Source organism: Nesoenas mayeri (assembly GCF_963082525.1).
Source record: "Nesoenas mayeri genome assembly, chromosome: 16".
Classification (NCBI taxonomy): domain Eukaryota; kingdom Metazoa; phylum Chordata; class Aves; order Columbiformes; family Columbidae; genus Nesoenas; species Nesoenas mayeri.
Genome location: NC_137562.1, coordinates 1,577,135 through 1,598,556, shown reverse-complemented (window position 1 = coordinate 1,598,556; position 21,422 = coordinate 1,577,135). Strand labels below are relative to the sequence as shown.

Below are 21,422 nucleotides of genomic sequence, written 5' to 3'. Positions count from 1 at the left end.
AATAAAGCAATAATAAAAGAAGAGTTAATGTGAAAATCATAAAATAATATACAAAGCAAGACTCAGACTCTGGAACATGTACTCCAAGCAATAAATGCCAGAGGCAGAACCTGTGAGGACAGTGCGAGCAGAACCCCGTGCACAGGGAGATCGCGGGTCGGGGCTCAGGAGCAGGACCCCACAGGCAGGGCGGCCATGGAAGCAAGAAGGCAGCGCTGGCACCTCCCTGCTTACCTACAGAGCACCATGTTCACAGCGGGGAACACTCGTGCTGGCCAGTGCAGGTCAGCTGCCCGGGATCTGCTCCTCGCCACGTCACACACCCACTCGCACACCCAACAAGGGAGACTGAGGGATGGCCTTGGCTCCCCCAGCAGTGAGTGCCAGTATCACACAGAATCCCAGGATGTCAGGGGTTGAAAGGGACCTGGAAAGCTCATCCAGTGCAATCCCCCCATGGAGCAGGAACACCCAGATGAGGTTACACAGGAAGGTGTCCAGGCGGGTTGGAATGTCTGCACAGAAGGAGACTCCACAACCCCCTGGGCAGCCTGGGCCAGGCTCTGCCACCCTCACCGGGAACAAGTTTCTTCTCATATTTAAGTGGAACCTCCTGTGTTCCAGTTTGCACCCATTGCCCCTTGTCCTGTCACTGGTTGTCACCAGAAGAGCCTGGCTCCATCCTCCTGACACTCACCCTTTCCATATTGATCCCCATGAATGAGTCCCCCCTCAGTGTCCTCTTGTCCAGCTCCAGAGCCCCAGCTCCCTCAGCCTTTCCTCACACGGGAGATGCTCCACTCCCTGTAGCATCTTCATGGCTCTGATATTTCACAGTCATACCAATTCCTGAACTATGGAAAACTACTTGAAGGAAACGTTAACTTTGCCCCAGCTGTTACCTTATCATTCTCAAACTAAAATGAAACCAAAGGACTGTGCTAGCTACCAAGAGGAAAACTCACTGACTGCATGGAAAACTACTTCAATTCAGCCAAACACGCACATTGCTCAAGAAGTGGAAAAAAGTGACAGTTCCCACAGCAAACTCCCCCAGCTTGGACATGCCCCGTGTGCACGGCCGGGGCTGGGGCAGAACGACCCGGGACAGGAGCGGCTCAGCGGGCCCAGCAGGAAACCAGAGCCCAGGGCTGGGCCCGGGAGCACCCCGAGGGCCCAGGGCACGGCAGCTCCAGCCCCGGGAAGGCGCAGAAGGCCCGAGCCCACGGGCGGCCGGACACGGGACGCACTCGCTGCCCACCAGGTTGGGGGTTCGGGTCCCGGGGTCACCTTTGACCTTCCCGCCGCGCCCCACGGGGCGCGCTCTCGCGAGAGCGCGGAAACGCGTGACGGCCCCACCCGCCTCGCCCAAGGTCTCGCGAGCGTCTGAACCGCCGCTTCCGCGAGCGACGTCTCGCGAGAGGCGGCGGGCGCGGGCGCGCGGGGCCTTGTCTGGCGCAGCGTCTCGCGAGAGCCCCTGCGCCGCGCGCTGGGCGACCCCGTGCCGTGCGCGAGCCTGCCAGCGGCCAGACGCGCGGGCGCCATTTCGGGGAGCAGCCGGCGCCGCCACAGCCGGGGCCAGCGCGGGTCCGGGGACCGCCCGCCACGGTCGCGCTGCCCCTCGCCTCCTGCCGCCCCGGGGCTGCCCGAGCGGCGCCCCCCAGCTGAGGTTTAGCCGCCTGGAGAGGGCTCCTGAGCCCTCGGGCCCATCCCCCACCCTCAGCGCAGCCAGCGCCGGAACCGGGAGCCGCCGCTGAACCTCGGGTGCCCGAACGAGGCAGCACCGGCCCGCGGCGCAGGTAACTGCCGGCCTGGGGGCCGGATCCCGCCGTCGGGCGAGCCGCGGCCTGCCCCGCTGAGCGCTGCGGCCTGGGCCTGCAGGCGGGCCCGGAGGCCTCGCCCCTCCCGCCGCCGGGGCCCACTCTCCCCGGCCGGCCCGTCCCTCGCATCGGGGCCGCCGCTGGGCCTCCTGCCGCTCTTCGCCTTGCGCCCTCCTGCTGCTGGAGCGCCCGGCGGCTCCGAGGCCGCGGCCCAGCCGTGCGCGGCCGGCCTGTTCCTGCGGCCACGTAGCGGGCGGGTCCGGCTGTCCCCGCCGCGCCTTGTCCCTCCCCGAGTCCCCCCACGATGGCGCTGTGCGGAGTGACCGGCCCGGCCGTGCTGCCCGAGCGGCGGGGGCGGCTCCGGGGCTCGTTACGTTGAGAGGTGGCGGCGCCTCGGCCGGGCCTGCGTGGCTGAGGGTGTCCGGGGGTGTGGGGCTGGTGCGGGTCGGCTCCAGCCAGCGGCGTGTGTGGGATCCGGGCTCGTCTGGTCCCGATGGTGCGGGGGTTGCGGTGGGGCCTGCCCGGGGAGCCAGGTGTCCCTCCGGGAGCGTTCGGCTTCGGCTGCCCTGGTGATTGTCCAGGAGGCTCCTTGCAAAGCAGGGGTGGAGTTGTTATTTCTTGGAATTTACAAAACTGACAATTTTGAGGAGACGATTTTTAAAACTCCTTTGGTGTAGTATAACACAGCAAAAAGAGACGGATCTGCCTTGAAAATACCGGCAAGATTAGTATCAGTAGACTTCATGTCCCTTTAGGCCTTCTGTAGATCTACAAAATTTCAGGTGTTGTTTTTACTTGTTTGTTTTGGTTTTCGTTGTGTTTTGAGTTTGTTTTCTCTACAGAGGTGTCAGGTGTATGTAACTTTTTTTTGAGCAAACTGAGAGGCTTTTATGACAATTATTTTGATCTTCTGTGTTTAGCAGAAGATAGTTGAAAATCTGTCATGATTTTCTACTAATTTGAAATTAATAAGGACTCTTATTTGTGCTTTCATTCTTAAAGGAAGAAGCATCATATGCATTACATGAATTGCAAAGTTGGTAGTAGGTCCGTGTGTGAACAGAAGGTATTCTGATAAAAACTGTGGTATTGTATCAATGAAAGTGCTTTGCAGTGAGTACAAAGGGTAGAGATTGCACGGGGCGAGACCAAAGGTCCATGGAATTCAGGATCTTGTCTGCAATAGTGGCCAACAGTAAATGCCTAAGAAAGGACAGAAATGGGGCAGTCATACGGGGACACTCACCTCTGTGTGCTCTCAGTCCTCAGCTGGTTGTTGTTCAGGGTCACAAGGCACGTCTCTGTTTAACGAAATGCTTTTTATGTAAACTTTTGTGCTTTTTTTGTTTTGGGTTTTGTGAACAGTGCATGTGGGGTTTTTTTTCTTTGTTAGTATTCACAGTGCTCTGTAACAGTGAATTCCATGGCCTAATGCTGTGTGAATAAGGACCTTTGTTGTGAACCCACCGGATACTGGTTCATTCACTCTTATTTGGGTGAATTCAGCAATAGTCACTCCCTCTTTACTTTTCCATGCTGCTCATGATTTGGTGGTCCCTGTTGTGGCCCCCACCCTGTTCAGGCTGAAGAATCCCACCCCAGATGTGGCTAGATGCATTAGCTAAATTACGCACACAAAAATGTAATTGTGGGTGGGAGTTGTCATTGGGGGAATTTTTTTGTAGAATCTTGGCTTTGGCTTGGTGCTTTTTCATAGTCCTTAATCATTCTGATGTACTACTTCGTACCAAATGCTGGTAGAGTAGTGGTGAATTAAATCATATACGTCTATGTAGATGACTTAAAAAAGTGAATGTAAATACTCTAGGAAAAAGTAAAATTAAGCCATTACGCATCAAAGAAGGATGATCCTATTTGTAAGTGATAGCACTATGGCCAAGAGGTAATAACTTGAAAATGAGGTTAGTGTGCCTTCGTTAAGTAACAGGGTGTGCACCTCCAGTACTCTGGTATTGTTGTGCTTTATTCTTGATGTATTTGATGGGCGATGGTCAGATGTGGGTGGGGGTGTGACTTGATTCTTACATGTGGTGCAGCTCTGGTATAATATTCTCAGATGTGAGTGAATAGTTTAAAGGGTGTTGAAATGTTGGATTGATTTCATGATGCTGGACAGCAGCCGTGCCTGTAACAGAGGTGCAAGAATGAACCTGTATGATAAAAATCCGTTTTATGGCAAATGTGCAGGAAAATCTTCACTCTTGAGCTGTCTGACTTGGATCCAGAGGCCTGGTTATTTTTGAGCTTAAGAGAGAAAAAGGAGACAAGCTGTTTCTTTAAGAGATTTGAGGAAGTTGAATCTCTATGCTTTAATGCAGAGAATCTTGAGAGGTTCTTAATAACATACCTGAATAGAGAGAGGAAATCACATGTCAGAGTGTTTAAGAGTATAATAAATGCAAAATTACATTGGGGATTGGAGTTGAAAAATAAGAGGAACAGTTTAAAAAACAACAACAACAAAACCCCCAAACAGAACAAACCACCACAAAAAAAATCAAAATCAAGTTTGTGGTGACTAGTGTTATGTGGTGGTGTTGTCTGAAACGTGAAGTTCCAGACTGGATGGATGTTGCGTATGCTTTAGTAGCTCTTAATGCCTGAATCCTTTTTCATATCTGGTCACCGTTATGCAGGAGGCTGCATTTCTGGAAGGACCAGATTGTTCACGTTAAGTCTTTAGATTAGTAGGCGTGATGGTAGCAGGTGCTGGGAAGCTGTGAACAGGTTTGCTTGAATGTTTGTTCTGTGTTCTGTATATGTCTCTCTTGAGCAATCCTTTGGTCAAGCTCTAGTACTCGTCGAGATGGCCACCAGACCTGTTTCTGTATCATAAATGGTCTGTGCTCTTTGTTTTAGGAGAGATAGTTGCAGTACCATTGGGGTTTCCCCTGGCTAAATGTGTTCAATAGCATTTTGTTGTTCGCTGCTGTAATTGCTTTGCATCACGTGCTTTATCATCTGACCGGGCAAAGCTTCATTCCAGTTCTTGTGGGAAATGTCTGTTGTGAGTTTGAGCCAATGCAGCCATGGCGTCCTGAGCAAAAGCCTTTGGAATCTAAAGTTACGAGAGTGCTTTCAGTCTTAAATGGATTTTGCTTCTTCTTTCAGGTATCCAGAAAAATGGCTGATGATATTGATATTGAAGCAATGCTTGAAGCTCCTTACAAGAAGGTGAGAAAAATGTGCCAGTGAGGTCGTGTTTACCTTAATTTAGCATTATTCATGAAACTACTGCTGAACTGTAAACTAACATCCCTGGAGCCCTCATGATTTGTCTTATTGGAGATGCATTACATGTAACTTACAAGTAAATATATACTGTTAATGTAATTATATTGTGCAGTAGTTTCACTTCAGCGTGATGAATAAATGCCCATCTATCTCTCTTTGTAGACTTGCCTAACGATATCTCACCTCTACTCCCATGAATTCACCTTTGATTCCAGTGTGAACTGTCAATCATAAGGTAGTAATTGAGTGACGTATCGCTGTACCGTGGTCCCCTAGGTTTAAAAACAAAACAAACAAAAAAAACAACCACCCAAAAACAACCAACCAAAAAAGAACCGAAACAAAAAAAACCCCGAAAACCAAGAAACAAAAATCCTCTCCTAACGATGCCAGGTCCAGTTTGGTATAGCAACAAGGTGAATGCAGTGGTTTGGGAAAACAGCAGGGTTCCAAGAATTGACCTTTTCACCAGTCCCATGGCAAGTAAATATTTGAACAGTCTGCTCAGTGCAAGAAGAGTGAGACTTGCTTTTAACACAGAAGACTGGTGGCAGTTAATCTTTTAACAGGGCAGATGGAAATCAATTGCTGAATGAATGAATTGATGGAAATTCTTGGATCCCTGAATAGAATGTTGTTAGCAAGTAAAAGACAGTATCACAGTTTGCAGTGTCATTCTAAAATGAGCTCTTGTATCCTTCTGTCCTAGTTGTTTAATTAGGAAATGTCAATTTTTATGCAAAATTTTTATCAATTAGCATAGCGATGTCTTTTACCTAAACCAGCAGCAAATGAATACTGTCTTTTTTTGTTTTTCACCAAACGGTGGTGAAGTGTTAAGATTATGCATGCTTTAGCACTGTTTTTGAAAAAAATGTATATTAAATCGCTTAGGAATTGTACTTTTGATGTAACTGATACAATTAAACTGTAAAGCAAGTATATAAATTATATAGCAGCTATTGTTAGTCTATTCTGCAGTGTTTATTACAACTATGTAATGAATTTTGGATGAGCATTTGTAAGTGTTAAGTGTATGTTTAGTTTATGTAATATTTAGTTACGTTAAAATCTTGAAGAGAAATTTGTAAATTGTTATGTTAAAATTCTTGTGTCCTGGTTTAACATGGATATTTTCCATGTAAACAGGTATGGAAATAGGGAATGTTTAGGCTGGACTGGTGGATTATTGATGACTTTCTTGGGAGTCGACGTTACTAAAGCAGTGTGAATCCCTGTTTGCTTCAGGGCGAGATGTGTGACAGAGGTGACATCAAGCTCTTACAAGCCTTCAACGAAAATGAGCGAAGATCTCGGGAATGGCATCGGTCACAGGAAATCCATAGTGGCTGGCTGCTAGCGTAGCCACGGGGGCTTAGGCAGAGATATAGCCGCGGGGCACACAAACACAAACCTGTAACTTCTCTTACATTTATAGAAATAACATTTAACCACTTGAGTGCTGAATTCTACAGGATAACTTGCTCTCTAAACCATGTAAGGAAGTATCCACAATTTAATATACACTTTTAAATGATGTAAGTCTCGTATTTTGTAATTGTATGACTTAAATTTAAGCAGCAAAGTGGTTAAACACGCCTACCTAAATTTTTCTAAAGCTTTCCACTTTAAACTGTAAACAAGTAATTTAGTATTAAAATTTTTGTTTTGTATTTTCTTATTCCTATTCCCATTACCCTTTGACCACTTGAAATGTTTCCACTTCGTCCTCACGATGTTCTTCTATCAACCCTGCTTAGGATGAGAACAAATTGAGCAGTGCCAATGGCCACGAGGAACGCAGCAAGAAGTAAGTGCTGTGTCAGTTCTCTACGTTTGGGGGGAGGCTGCTGATTTTTGTAGACTTGTGAATGCGTGTCAGCAGTGTTTAGAGAAATAAAATGGAAAAGCCTGATATTTGCAATTGCTACAACTGCAGCAATTATGACATTTTCTTTTGTTTACAAGTGTCGTTATGGCTTGTCACTGATGTCATCAAAATTGTGGAAACATTTGATGTTAGCATCAGCTAAAATACAGACTTGGTAGGTTCAGCATATTTAATTCCTTTTTTGTTGCTTTAGCAATGCGATGGATTTTGCATTTTAAGAACTTATTTGGTGTAGCATTTTGTGTGACTTTGAACAGTTCAAAGCATTTAAAGGTATCAGTGCTTTCTTGAAAACACTCAAGGTGTCGAATCCCTTCTCTCTATTCCCCTCCATTCAAACATTTCTAAATATTTTGTGTCTAATCTAAACTTCTTTAAAAAAGTTATTGTATAATTGTATGATGAGAGAACAAGCCCACTGTATTCAGGAAGCAGAATTCTAGGGTCTGAACACCTGCTGCTGACCCAATCAGAAAATTGAAGAAAAATGCCTTGTATGAAAGAGGCTTTTAACTTGTTGGTTAAACAGTAACCAGCATGTTTTTGTAATGTGTGGCTAACTCATAAGTCAGCATGTTGTCATCTTCTGAAATCATGTAGATGAAATGCTGAATGGATCCAAAGAGCATTTATTGGCAGATGTATAAATATTTGGGAAATGAGAAGTCGCAATTCCAACATTAAAGTTATGTTGGAATCTAAAATGGATTGTACCTTATATTTGTGTTTCAAACAATACTGTGAACATCATTCTCATATTAAGTACTGAGACACGTAAAATCCCATCAAAAGCAGCTGCTCCAAATATATTTAATTTTGGATTTTTATTACTTTAAGGTATATATATATATATGGGGCATGTAAAACCCCGCTTTTGTGTGGATGGCTACTCTCAAAATATAAACTGAGATCTGAAAGAAAGACCGGGTTTTCAATTTTAAAGTGCTTCTGACCTTGGTTCGTGGTAGAATGGTGAGAATAGTAGAACGTGTTTGTTTCCTTAGTTGCTGTGACCTCTCTAAGACTAAAGCAGTTACATTTGTTACCTTTGTTCCCCGGGGTCCCATTTTCAGGTTGGACCTGTATGCTCTGAGTTTGTATTTCTAATCCAGAAGTGTCGTGTGGAGTTTCACCTCTTCCTGCTTTCTTAAATATACCCTTGTGTCTGTTCAGAAATGTTGCTCCTGTGGTGTGTCCCCATTGCAGTTTTCAAGTTAGCTATTGTTAGAAGGTTGTTTATTCTTGTACTGCAGTTCTGTGCTTGCATGAAGCTTTTTGTCCCAGAATATTGCGTTGATACAGCTGTTGCTCCTCTAAATCTTTAGAGAATGAACTGCACCAGTTCGTATGTGACTTGTGACGGTGCACTGTGTTGCTGAAGACTAAGGCATGTATAAGCTTTACAAGACATTGCCTTGCTCATCAATTTAATTGGTGTGTCAGTATCTAGAAGATGTTCTGTATCTACTACAGTTGGACAGTGCTGAAAGAAGACTCAAACTGTCAGGAAAACCATAATCCACACCAAACAGAAACAGCTAGAACATTAGATTGTGTGTGCAGCTTTCCATAACTCTCAAAACACACTAAATTTCTGTTTTAGGAGTCAAAGGAGTTAAGAATCTATAAATCTTCTGCATGTCTGTACTGTATGTCCAGTTTACTCATGGTTGGAAGGCAGAATGTGGATCTTGGCTGTCAGGAGTCTTTGCGTGCAAAGATGGGTCAGCACACAATTGGATGGGGAGGTGGGAATCTTTACCGAGGTTTAGCTGCAGTTATTGTTTACACTGGCCAGGATACTGGCTTACAGGTAGTAGTTTGGGCAGCTACTATGATAATCAGTGTTTGATGGTTTTAACCTATAAAGGTATTGCTAAGTGGTGCATCCTGTCCCAAACTGCATTGCTGAGGGAAGTGTGGTTAATTGGTGCTGATGCAGATCATTCTGGATTTCTGGGTGGTGTCATCAAAGGTTGTGAAGCTTCTGAATATCAGGGTTTGGTGCAGCAGCTTCCTCTATCCCTACAAATAAATATTATAGAAACTGATGAGGTATTGTAGATGCATTATCGATTTAAAATGAAATATTACAGGTTTTAAAACCAAATAAACGTTTCTTTTTAGAGATAAATAGTAAGATAGTTTCAGTGAGTCTTCCTAGGTGGAGATTGGAGAGCAAAAGCTGCTAGTGATTATTAGGCTCAGATGTGGTAGCTGAGAGATTTTTTCCTTTAGTAATTGGAAGTAGTGAGGAGGCTGGGTTTATATATGACTATAGAAAGGGAACAGGGATTAACTTTTTTAAAAAGAAGGTGGCATACAGAGTTTTTAAGTGTATAAGTGACTGCTTTGAAAACAGTTGGTGTATGTAATCAGAAGACTCAAAAGGAGGAGAGGAAAAATTGAACAGCAAAAGGATGTTTTGAATTTCAACAGTTTAGCAGCCAAGTTGGTTATTCCCAAAATTTAGTTTCAGGTAAATTACTGTCTTAAGTAACTGCTTTATCATCTGTTTAACCTCTGTTTTATGTATACATATGTATATATTTTAAAAACCAGGAGATTGTAAGCTGAGTTTACAGTTTCTAAGTAAATGGTGAAAAATATGAAAATCTGCAGTTTGCCCCAAACCTGTATGAACTGCAGACTTAGAAAAGCAAGTGGCTTACGAGTGGGAATAGCAAGTAGGAAGTAAAACTCATAGGCAGTGTGTTGACTGATGGCAGGGAGTATTGAGAGAAAATGTTTGTTTCCCTAAGGTTTTCCTCTTCCTTTCTGTTTTTGTTGTGTTTTGCTTTGCTGTAAAAGAATAATTTATTCTTAGCATCTTGATGGTGCGTTTAAACTATGTTTGAAAGACATGTGAAGTACTGCATTTAATATGTCCTAGATCTAATGCAAGAGATTTTTTTTTCAGTCCTTTCACTCTTCCTGAAAACTCTTCAGTGATGACAAAAGCTTAAAAAGTGCTTTGAGCACTTAATGTTGCTCATGATAAATTAAAAGAATGCTGACATGCTTAAAAGAAACTTGTACAAATACCAAGAGGTAGAAATGTTTTCCTGTGAATATCTGTGACATCAGGTTAGAAGAACTGTGAAACACTGAGCTACATGTGTAACCAAAGTTGTGATTTTCTTTCTCAGGAGAAAAAAGAGCAAGAGCCGAAGTCGAAGCCATGACAGGAAGAGGAGCAGAAGTAAGGAGCGCAAACGGAGCCGAGATCGGGAAAGGAAAAAGAGCAGAAGCCGGGAGAGGAAACGGAGCAGAAGCAAAGAACGCAGACGCAGCCGCTCTAGAAGTAGAGATCGCAGATTCAGAGGCCGCTATAGAAGTCCCTAGTAGGTTATTCATGTAGAGTTGTGTGTGTGCTGCTTTCGTGTATGATGTGGAAGCCTGAAGTTTCACTCTCTTGCTTTCTAAATTGGTCACTAATCATCTCAGGAAAGGTGAGAGGTTAAGGTTGAAGAGTGTCAATAAATATGGAATGAAAAAGGAGGACAGTAAATGTATCCAGTTCCTCCTGCTAGTTTTCATTCTTACCTGAACACAGAAAGATGCAAAAGCAAGTGAAAGGATGTGAACACCTTACTGGAGAACAAAGTTTTATCACAAAATTAAAATAACAAGCAAGTTTTGTGAATGTCCTAACTATCTTCAGTATGTGAACCTGATGGTTTAACTGTCAAAAAATGAGTAGTAGTCTATGACTTTGGTTACAGGCTGGTAAAACCTTTTGCTAGTATTATGAAAGGTTTTTATTGGGTTACTGCTCTGAAACATTTCTTGCATAAACACTTCCTGTGTCAATGCACTCACACTGGAGCATCTTGTCTAGTGATGCCCATGTGTTATGTATTTGGCCTGTGTTTTCTCAAACTTGTTTAGAGGCTGTGGAAGAATTCTTCAGTTCCTGTCAGATCTTTGGCTTGATAGAACTTCTGCTGTAGGTAGTTCCTGACAGTTGTAAATAATTTCTCAAAAAAACCCCATTTTTTCATTGGTATTCTGTGTTTCTGCTGGTTTGTATTCCTGCTGTCCCCTTTCCTCTCCACCACCTCTTTTTGCCTTCAAAGAAGGTTGTGCTTAGTGATTAGGCAGTGTTGTATTCTCTACTTCATTTGCTGAACTGTTGCTTTCACTTAACTAAGTAGAATTTCAGCATGTAAAATAGTTTAGTTGAAGACTGACATATGGCAGCTGTGTGCATCCCAGAGGCATCAGTACTGGCTGTTGTGTAGCCAGCGGTTGGCTGTTGTGTAGCCAGCGGTTGGCTGTTGTGTAGCCAGCGGTTGGCTGTTGTGTAGCCAGCGGTTGGCTGTTGTGTAGCCAGCGGTTGGCTGTTGTGTAGCCAGCGGTTGGCAGCTGTTCACTTGTAGGTCATGGATGGTGCTGTTGAAGTGATACACATGCTAACATGATTCCAAAATTAAAGTTTTGGCTCAGATGGTGTGAAAGAGAAAGAAAGAAAGACAATATGAGGGATTATCTCCTGATCAGGACTTTTCAGTGCAGAGACTCACCTTTAAAAGCCATATAACAGGCACTAACTTTCAGGGAATCATAAATTCTGGAGATGAAGCCTCCTGCATCACCAACCTCCTTTTGTCAGCTACGTTTGGATCTACCGAAAATGGTGCTTCCATATGAAGAAGCGGTCTCTGGAGCAGTGCCCTCTGTTCAGTGTTCCAGAAGTAACTACCAGAATGCTCTCACTGGCTGGAGGATTTGAATCTGGAGTCTCACCTTGTGGGACTCTTCAGATAGTTGTTTGGTGTTACTGCAGGCAGTGTTGCAGGGGACTGCAACAACTAGTCCAACATGCTTATAGAATTTTATTTCTTGCCTTTCTTCCTCCTTGTGATCTTTTTCATTTGCTTTATAAAAGCCCCTTTTCAAGCTGTTATCTCTACACTGAGATGTATTTGCTGCTGTGGGTAATAAGTAATTGTCTCTGCAATAGTAAGAACAGAAAGTCTAGTATGGAGTCATAGAATCGTTTAGGTTAGAAAAGACCTTTAAGGTGTTTGAGTCCAACTGTTAACCCAACACTGCTGAGTCCACTATTAACTCATGTCCTTGAGAACCTCATCTTTGTGTTTATTCAACCCCTTCAGGGATGGTGACTCCAGCACTGCCCTGGGCAGCCTGTTCCAATGCCCCACAGCCCTTTGGGGAAGAAATTGTTCCCCAGATCCAACCTCAACCTCCCCTGGCGCAACTTGAGGCCGTTTCCTCTGCTCCTGGCGCTTGTTCCTGGGGAGCAGAGCCCGACCCCCCTGGCTCCAAGCTTCTTTCAGGCAGTTCAGAGATCAGAAGGTCTCCCCTCAGCTCCTGTTCTCCAGCTGAACCCCCCAGGTCCCTCAGCCGCTCCATCACACTTGTGCTCCAGCCCCTCACCAGCTCTGTTCCCTTCTCTCAACTCACTCCAGCACCTTAAGGACTTTATTGGCTTGAGGGGCCCAAAACTGACCCCAGGATTTGAGGTTTGGCCTCCCCAGTGTCTGGCACAGGGGACGGTCACTGCCCTGGGCCTGCTGGCCACACCAGTGCTGGTACAAGCCATTATAGGTATTTGTGAAGGAAGAGCAGAAGAGTGTGCCGCAGAGAACTTGAGGACTTTGAATTTGTTATCTTCAAGCATGAGATGGTGATTAAATGTTTTATTTTTTGAAAATCAGGTGACTGGCTTGCATTGCTTAGTGTTCACAGGATTTTTAAATGTTATTTTTGCATATCTTGCACCTTAAGTGTTTTACAGTTATATTATTAAATCTCTTAGGAGGAAGAACTTGACCAAGTATTCCTGCTTAGACATATATCTGACAAACCTCAGCTACTGCTAACATATAGCGGAACTCACTTGGGCTGTCTGTTGCTATTCTGGAACCAAGAATTTGGGCAAAACTGCTGGGAAAACAAGCTTATCAAATATGGACTGAAAGTTCTTGGTGATTCTCCTGGACTTTGTTAGCCAAAGCTTGCTTTGTCTGAAACACTTTTGTTGGAGTCTTGGATATGAGCAAGCAGGTGAAAGCTGATATTTTACTGGCTGTCTTCTGACCTGATGATTGTCCTGGAGCTGTGTAGCATCACATAGGTTTAGGAAACCATGTGCTGAGTTGTGCTTTGGCTGAACGTGGGATTTAGCGTGTTTCACTTATGAAGGAGGTAACCCCTAGACATAAATTGCTTGTGACTCAGTGCTTCCATATGTAATACCTGGAGCTGGACAATGTTTGCAAAGAGTTTTCGGGTAGTAAGAAGGAAGAAGAAAATTCCTCCTTAGAAAAACCCAAAGAAATGCATCCTGCACAATACTGTTGAACAAGTCTTTACAAGGTAACTCGGGCCATCATCTTGCCCCAGGCAGCTTTCTGCTCAGTCTGTTCTAGCAGTCTGTTAATGGGCTTTTTTAACATTGCTCCTGTGTAGTCAAAATTGAAAATAGAACAGAGATTTTTGGAGTTGCTGATGTAGTGGTGGGTTTTTTGGTTTTGTGGTTCTTTCTTTCTTTTCTTTTCCCCCTTGGAAGTTGTGCATGTACTTCAAAGCTGTTATTGTGTTTCTTCTCAGTTTTTTTTAATTAGGTTTAGACAACCACTTAAATAATTTCTTTTACTGTCTCCTCAAAAACTCTTAGTCTTGATTATTGACCATCATTTAGTTGGTCTGGTTGTTAATCTGGAATCACTGTAATTGATTTGTCTTGCTGCATTTGAATTGAAATAGAGAACACCATGTTCTACGTCAGGTATGAAGATGCAAGGTAATCCTGTCCCTGATAAGAAGCCAGCCTCTGGAATTAGTACCAACACTTCCCGATGCAGCTTTTGGCAGTGTCAGACACTGGAGAGCCCGGATGGGTGCTCTCAGCAGTCATTTGTCTGGACTTGAGTAGGAAAGGGAGTAATTTATCCTAGGCAAAAAAAAGGGTCTGTTTTTGATCAATAGTGATCTCATATCAATGTGTGCCTGTTTTTTATGTCTTATTTTCTCTTAATAAGTAGTTTCTAAATGATCTTTTTTCCTTTATTTTTTTTTTCCAGTGTTACACAGGGCCATATTTCCCTTGCTTTAATCCGGCCAGCACGGTTTTGGATCTTGGCCCCACTACTTCTACCTGTGTCATGACATGGTTAGAAATGGGCATCTTTCTCCTTGGTGTGGATGCTGAGTTTAACTCTAAGCATTACTACTCCACTGAGTAGCAAGAAGAATTTATCAGACAAATTGATTGGCTAAATGGATTTAGTGAAACTTTACTTAATGTCTTCAGACTGCCACGTCTTTCAGGGTGTTCTCACATCAATTTATAGCCACAGCAGAAAGAGTCAGCAAGACAATCCCCTAGCATTCAGTGTGTGCAGCAGTGCCTCAGGAAGAACGTGAACAGGTGGTGTTCTTTGCCTTGGATCTACAAGGAGCTCAAGTTCAGGGAGAACATGATAGGATAGATCTTACTGGTCATATCACGGGCTGTTACCCTGTGCCCCAGTCCCTAGCAAGAGAACTGGCTCTGCCATGGAAGCAAATGGCAGATTGCCAGTTGTTCTTACAGCCTCGGTGAAGCCTAGAGAACTAAAATTAGATTCAGCCAAGAGATTGGATTCCTTCTGTGGTGACATGTCTGTGTAAGGTTAACCGCTGGCTTAAATGACTCTGTTTTGATGTCTGTTAAGAACTTTACTTGAAGCTGCATTTACATGTTACACTTTAGTGTCTAGAGCTGAGACAGCATTAGTAAATGTGTCCCTTGCAGATGTCTGCAGGGAGCTACTTTTCATTTCCACTTGCACCTTAAATTTCATGAAACTTTCAGTTTTAAAATGTTGCACTTGATCAAATAGTGCTGCCAGCACCACTTCGCTTGAAATGCTGAGGCTGAGTTCCAAGCTGTTAATGTACAGCTTTGCAGTCAGCAGTAGGTAGAACATGCCTATGGAGAACAAAACATGTAAAGAAGATTATAGCTGTAGCTGTAGGTCAGGATCTTTTTGCATATACAAATGTGCCATGTCTGGCTGGCTCTTGATTCAGTTCTTCCTTGGAGTCCTGTGAATTCTGGGGTTTTGTGATGCGGAAACTGTGCAGGGAGCATATTCTGTGCCTTACGGTTCGCAGTGTTGCACGTGGCTCCTGCATGCTATGGGTGCTGCTCCTGGAAAACGTTCACAAGTTGAGGTGCAAGGGTGGGGAAGCACTTGCGATGTAATGTGAGTACAGGCAGGAAAACTTGAATTCTGGTACTCCGGTGAGTAATGTCTGTCTTTGCTTTTGTTGTAGTTCTGGTCCAAAATTCAACAGTGCCATCAGAGGGAAGATTGGTCTGCCCCACAGCATCAAATTAAGGTTTCTGCATTTTCTCTACCTTTTCTTGCATCATTAATACGTTTTGTTTCAAATCAGACTGATATATTTGAAGGTTTTCTTAGTGTCTTGTTGATCTCTCTTTACAGCAGACGACGCTCCAGAAGCAAAAGTCCCTTCAGAAAAGACAAGAGCCCTGTTAGGTAGGAAATTTTACACTCTTATTTTTTTTCTCAATTGAAGTTTGGAAAGTAATGGTGAAATGATGTATGGCCACGTGCTCCAGCTTACGTGCACAAGTGAAGCTGGAATTTATTCTGAAAGCCCAGAGAGGAGGGCATGGAAAGTATGTTGTTTTATCCCTATGTCGTAAATTATATCTCCCTCCTCAACAACAGTGTATAGTTGTAAATAATATCAGTTTGCAAAACATGTCTTGCTTTGATTTTTGTGTTTCTGCATTCTCAATCTTTTTCCTGTTAATTGTGATTTAAATTAGCTACCTTTGCTGCTAAATCTTACTTAATAATCTTAAATGTGAAGTGGAAAAGTACTGTACAAATACTGCTTTTTCCGATTCGATGTGTATTGAAGTTGTTTGTAGAGAAGCCAGACACTCTTGAAATCGTGGAGGTACTTACACATTCTTAGGCTTCTCATTGGAATTGGAATTGGATTTAGATAGCTGCTAATGAGATTATTCTCTAAATGAAAGCAGTTAAATTTAACCAGTCTTTCCTTTTTTAATTATTATTGGCAAACTTCACTGAGACAATTTACTTTAAATTTTTCTTGTGTATTCTCAGTGATTTTTTTTTTTTTTTTAATATTTATAAAAATATAAATACATACAACATGATTGGAAACTCAACCAAATATCCAGCATGCTAATTCTGTCCTGTACTTAAGTACAAGTCAGATGTTTTTTTAGATTTGAAGGCTTAAAAAGTAGTGCAACTAATTTCGGCTGCTGATTAGTATCAAAATAAAATTAATCTAGTGCTTCTGGTGTCAAGCATGAGAGTAATTATTCACTGCTCATACTTTTGTATGGGTTAACAAGCTGAAGCTATAAAATGAGGGCTGGGAATTCTGTTTGTGTAGGTGCCGGTTTTGTTTATGCAGTGGCTGTAGTGATTACGAAGTGACTGGGTAGATGTGGCTTTGCGAACTAAAAATCTTACGAAATATGGAGTTTGTACCATTTGTCTGAGAGTTCAGCCAGCCAGGCTCAGCCAATCCATTTTTCATTGTTTTCGTGTCATTTCATTTCATCCTCTTGACTACGAGCTCCTTTGTGGTACTGCTGCCTGTTCTGGGTAGTAGCAAAATGGCACCTCTGTTTAGTTGAGACTTCCTTACTTAAAATTCATTTTTCCAGTAATATTTAATGCTTACAGTTGAAACAGGATGTTCAGTTATGTCAAAGAGTAAATATAATAACATTAGGCATTCCCTTCATTTCTTGACCTTGCCTTTTTTAATGTGGCAGGTGTTCTTTTCCCCATCAGACTTTTAAGATTATTTCAAGTTTCATGCATAGTCCAGAGCTGAGTTATCTTAAATGAGATCATTTTTTAACTGACCTTTCCTCTTTCCAGAGAACCTATTGATAATCTTACCCCTGAAGAGAGGGATGCTCGCACAGTATTCTGCATGCAGTTGGCTGCAAGAATTCGACCAAGAGACCTGGAAGAGTTTTTCTCTACAGTAGGGAAGGTAATTAATAGGGAGGTTAAAAGAATTCTGAATACTTCCTCAAGCTGAGGATTGATGTTGTGTGGAACTGTAAGCAAATGGCTTTCTGGAGCTTCCTATACAGGTGAAAGGGGATGAACAATGATCAACTAATTCTTAAAGGCTTTGAGTGTGAAAATGTAGTTTATTAGGAGTTTGTTGTTCAGTATGTGACGTGATACAAAACATGGCAATGCTGTTCTGATTCAAACAATGTCATGTTTCAGAAGTTTGTCTTTTGCAGATAGGTCTACCAGTTTTAGTGTAATTTAAAAACTAATTTAACTTTTAATTTTGAAGAACTTGATTTGTTCTGTCAGCTGTAAGGTTCTGCCATGAAGCATTACGCTGATGCAAGTATTCTATTGCCCCTGCTCCCGTAGCCATGACATTTGCCTTGGAATGGCAGCTTTTGGTGCTCGCTCTCCTCGGGCATGTGCTTTATGCTACTACAGACTGGCAGCACAACTAGGAAGCCATTGGCATGGCAGATGTTGTCTCTTTATTAATACTTGTCTGAGAAATGGACTGCATTAGTGTTTTTTCTTTTCTCTCTAACATTTCTGTACTCGCCTTTCAGGTTCGTGATGTGCGAATGATTTCGGACAGGAATTCCAGGCGGTCAAAGGGAATTGCTTATGTAGAGTTTGTTGATGTGAGTTCGGTGCCTCTGGCAATAGGACTGACGGGGCAGAGAGTCCTGGGTGTACCCATCATAGTACAAGCGTCACAGGTGAGGAGCTGGAAACCTCGTTTTTATTCGGGTTGAGCAGCGCCTCTTTTCTCTTGCTGGGAAACTCACGATTTGAAAGTTTGCTGGCTGTTGAACATTTGGAAAACCTTAACAAGCATGGTTATTTAAGCTAATTATAAGTGGACCTTTAGTTTCTCATAGTTGACAGGCAAAGCAATTTGAGGTGATATAAATACATTTTGAAAATAGTAATAATTGAACTGTAGTAGTGTTACAGAATAGTAGTATATCTTATGTATGCTTTCCAGTGTATATGAAAGGTAGAATGTTAATTTACTAGATAAAAGCCAGAATTCTGCATGCACTTGTTCAACTGAAAGGCATTTGGAAGCTGTGTCTGTACTTTGCCACTGTCTTGGATTTTGTAGATCTACAGTCTGATGTATAATGTGCAGGTTATAAACAAGCTTGTGGTTTTTGGTGATGTGCTAGTTTTAATCTGCTAGATGTACTCTGCTTATGTTAGGCTTTTTAATTAAATTCTTACAAAAAGCAAGCTTTTCTTTTTTCCCTTTCTTAGGCAGAGAAAAACAGAGCAGCAGCAATGGCAAACAACCTGCAGAAGGGCAGTGCTGGCCCTATGAGGCTCTATGTGGGATCATTACACTTCAACATCACTGAAGATATGCTTCGAGGAATTTTTGAGCCATTTGGCCGGGTAAATTTTAATTTGGCATATTATGTAATGCTAGTTTATCTGAAAAACATAGATTAGTTGTAGAGCACTCACAGCTTCTGGAAATAATTCAGCTGCATACCTGCAAAACATTTAGGGTTTTTTCTCGCTCTTCTGTGCCTGCACATCCATAAGGCTTTAGATACATAGTTAGTATTGGAGAACAAATAACCTTGATTTGTGGTGTGATCCAGTGATTTTTGAATGGCAGGTCTTATGGAGGAAAGCTGAGAGTTCAGTGAATACCTAAAATTACAAAACAAAACCAAAACCCCAGCAAAAACTCCCTGCCTTATATCCTGCTGCAGTTTGTCAGTATCTTCCCCCCAGCAAGTGATTGGGGGCCCTATTTCACCGGTTAAAGCGCAGCATCAGGTCTGGGTTCTGCTCACTGTGAATTTAATAGTTTCATCTGTTTCTGGGGATTTTTGCTTATTAGCTCGTGCTGCCACTGTGAACCAGCGGTGTGTCCCGTTCAGCTCCCACACGGGCCCCTTTTCACTCCTGACCATTGGGCTCCAGTTTGCAGCATGGTTGTGCGTTTTGTAGAGAATTCTGGAAACAAGCAGATCATATCTGGAGTTTCCAGTGGAGTCATAGTCAGTGTTAGCCCTGCTGTGCTAACTGAGGTCTCATGGGTATATCATTAATGGGTAGGGAAAAAGTAATACACTCCATCTGCAAAAGTTCATTGCTGTTTTTTCATACATGGATATCAACCCTGCCTCATACATACTGTAACAGTGCTTTTTGGATGCTTTATTCATATTCAGCATGTGTATTCCTTTAATTCTGTTGCTCAAAAGCAATTTATTACATTTTAATCCACTTGGCTGCTGTTGTTCTGTTTTCACTCAAGGTCTGGCAGTAGGATTAGCATAGTTTAGGAGGCTTACATGTAGGGCTGCAGAGGTTTTTCCCGATCCCATATACTTCAGTCTTAAACTCAGCTTTTCTTCTTCTGTGTTGCCGTTTCTTCCCCACAGTATTTTATGGCTCAGGGATGACTTACTAATAGATTTTAAATTCAGTAACTGTAAACCTGTAGGATTTCCCATATGCCAATAATAGTTTAAAATATGCACATTTTTCTTACAGCCTGTGGTCAAAGTCATGCAGTCTGTGTGTCTTATCTTGTAAAATGGAGTTTCTCAGTGTGCGAGATGCCATGACTCATGTTTGTTAGAATTTGGTAATGTCTGCTGGAATGTCGAATCAGGACCAAGGCTCTGTCTGTAGCTGGACTCAAATTGTGCGTCACCTCTATGCTTACCTGCTTCTGCTTTAATATCAAAGTACCTGTCCTGCTACCTGTACGCTAATCTTGACTTGAGGAAGGAATAAAGAACTGCTTAAAAAAAAAGGTTTCACATGTATGTTAGGCAGGGCTGTATTCAGATTTTGTTTTGATATATATTTTGTTCTAAAATGACAGACAATAAATAGGTTTATTCTTATTTTTAGATTGAAAGCATTCAGCTGATGATGGATAGTGAAACTGGACGCTCCAAAGGATACGGATTTATTACGGTATGGCTAGAATTGCCGGACTTGTTAGCTTCTGAGTGTAACCTTCCTGTATAGTAGCATAGCTTACTTAGCATTCTCTGTTCAGTCTCATCTCGGAAATGTCATGTTGCAGGATGTGCAACAATGGCCTTGTTCACTGTGTCTGAGTTCGCTGTGGGTGCTGTGGTTGAACAGTGCTCATGTTCAGAATGGAATAGTGTACGTGGTGGTCAGCACCTGGGAAAGCTGTGCTGTGTTCTGCAGGCAAAGATTCTGGTGAGGACTGGCATTGCCACAGTACTCTGGACATGGTTGAATTGCTAGGGGAAATACAGTTTTAGAGGCTAAAACATCTTTCCTCTTTACCTTCAGATGCATAGTTTTGTGAACTTGGGTTTCTTGACTGGCTGGCCAGTTTGTCACAGAAAAAAGGTCTTAGCTGGGACCTCTGGCACTTGGAGACAAATGAGGCTGGACTAACTATATAGCTAATATTTGATGATGTGAACACTGAAAAATTATTTATATATATTTAATTTGACATTAGGCAACATAAAGCGGAACATCTGTTACGAGTAGCCAGTACATACATGGCAGTTACAAAGGGAAGTGACTGTTGTTCTTGGAAAGTGTTGAAAGACAACCGTAGCTATGACTTCTGTTGATTGCAGTAGCTACATGTTCTAGCTTAATAATATATATTTAAATATATTCTTATTTAAATATGAGAAGGTAAATCTCTAAACTTTTGTGTGTGTTCAGTTTAAAAGCTTGTAGCTACTGTTATCTTAAATTTCATATTACTTGTGTGTATGGGCTATTATGTATGGTAGAAGTGTTGCTGAATCCTGCAGGCAGTGTTAGTGAATTAACTTTTTTCCTATCTACAGTTCTCAGACTCTGAGTGTGCCAAAAAGGCCTTGGAACAACTGAATGGATTTGAGCTGGCTGGTAGGCCCATGAAAGTTGGGCATGTAACTGAGCGCACTGATGCTTCCAGTGCTAGTTCCTTTTTGGACAGTGATGAGTTGGAACGGACTGGAATTGACTTGGGAACAACTGGTCGCCTTCAGTTGATGGCAAGACTTGCAGAAGGTATGTGCAATGATTAATAGGAAATATGCGAAAATACAAAAGTTCCAGAATTTGAATTAAAACACCCCACTGAATATTAGGCAAAATTCATGGAATGGTATTTTTAAGCTTTTAAGAGAGTAAGATTTCTGATACTTCTGTTACTGCATCCCTGAGTGAACAAGTGCTTACTACTATGTATATATTCCGTTCTAGGTACTGGTTTGCAGATTCCCCCGGCTGCACAGCAGGCTCTGCAGATGAGCGGATCTTTGGCATTTGGAGCTGTGGCAGGTAAGAAGTGATGACCTATTTATTTTCCAAAAATACCTCATGCTTTAGATTTTTGAGACAAGAGATACTTAACTACATTTTGTGATCCTTTAAAGTGAA

At 42.7% G+C, this 21,422-nt stretch overlaps 1 protein-coding gene across 8 annotated transcripts in view; it reads left to right on the top strand.

Moving 5' to 3' along the window:
• The first annotated feature begins 1,493 nt into the window (after positions 1-1,493).
• RBM39 (RNA binding motif protein 39) overlaps positions 1,494-21,422 on the top strand; it is a 30,122-nt gene continuing 10,193 nt past the window's right edge. For 2 of the 8 annotated variants that reach the window (XM_080354470.1, XM_080354475.1), the window contains exons 1-12: positions 1,494-1,799; positions 4,953-5,015; positions 6,836-6,885; positions 10,116-10,310; positions 15,256-15,321; positions 15,405-15,482; positions 16,881-16,998; positions 17,597-17,749; positions 18,291-18,428; positions 19,911-19,976; positions 20,846-21,050; positions 21,246-21,323. In XM_080354470.1, coding sequence (XP_080210596.1) covers positions 4,965-5,015; positions 6,836-6,885; positions 10,116-10,310; positions 15,256-15,321; positions 15,405-15,482; positions 16,881-16,998; positions 17,597-17,749; positions 18,291-18,428; positions 19,911-19,976; positions 20,846-21,050; positions 21,246-21,323 — 1,198 coding nt within the window. In that variant the 5' untranslated portion in view covers positions 1,494-1,799; positions 4,953-4,964. Of the gene's footprint in view, positions 1,800-4,952; positions 5,016-5,237; positions 5,311-6,551; positions 6,573-6,835; positions 6,886-10,115; positions 10,311-14,018; positions 14,108-15,255; positions 15,322-15,404; positions 15,483-16,880; positions 16,999-17,596; positions 17,750-18,290; positions 18,429-19,910; positions 19,977-20,845; positions 21,051-21,245; positions 21,324-21,422 lie in introns of those variants that run through there. The other 6 variants (XM_080354476.1, XM_080354474.1, XM_080354472.1 and 3 more) reach the window with 6 other exon arrangements.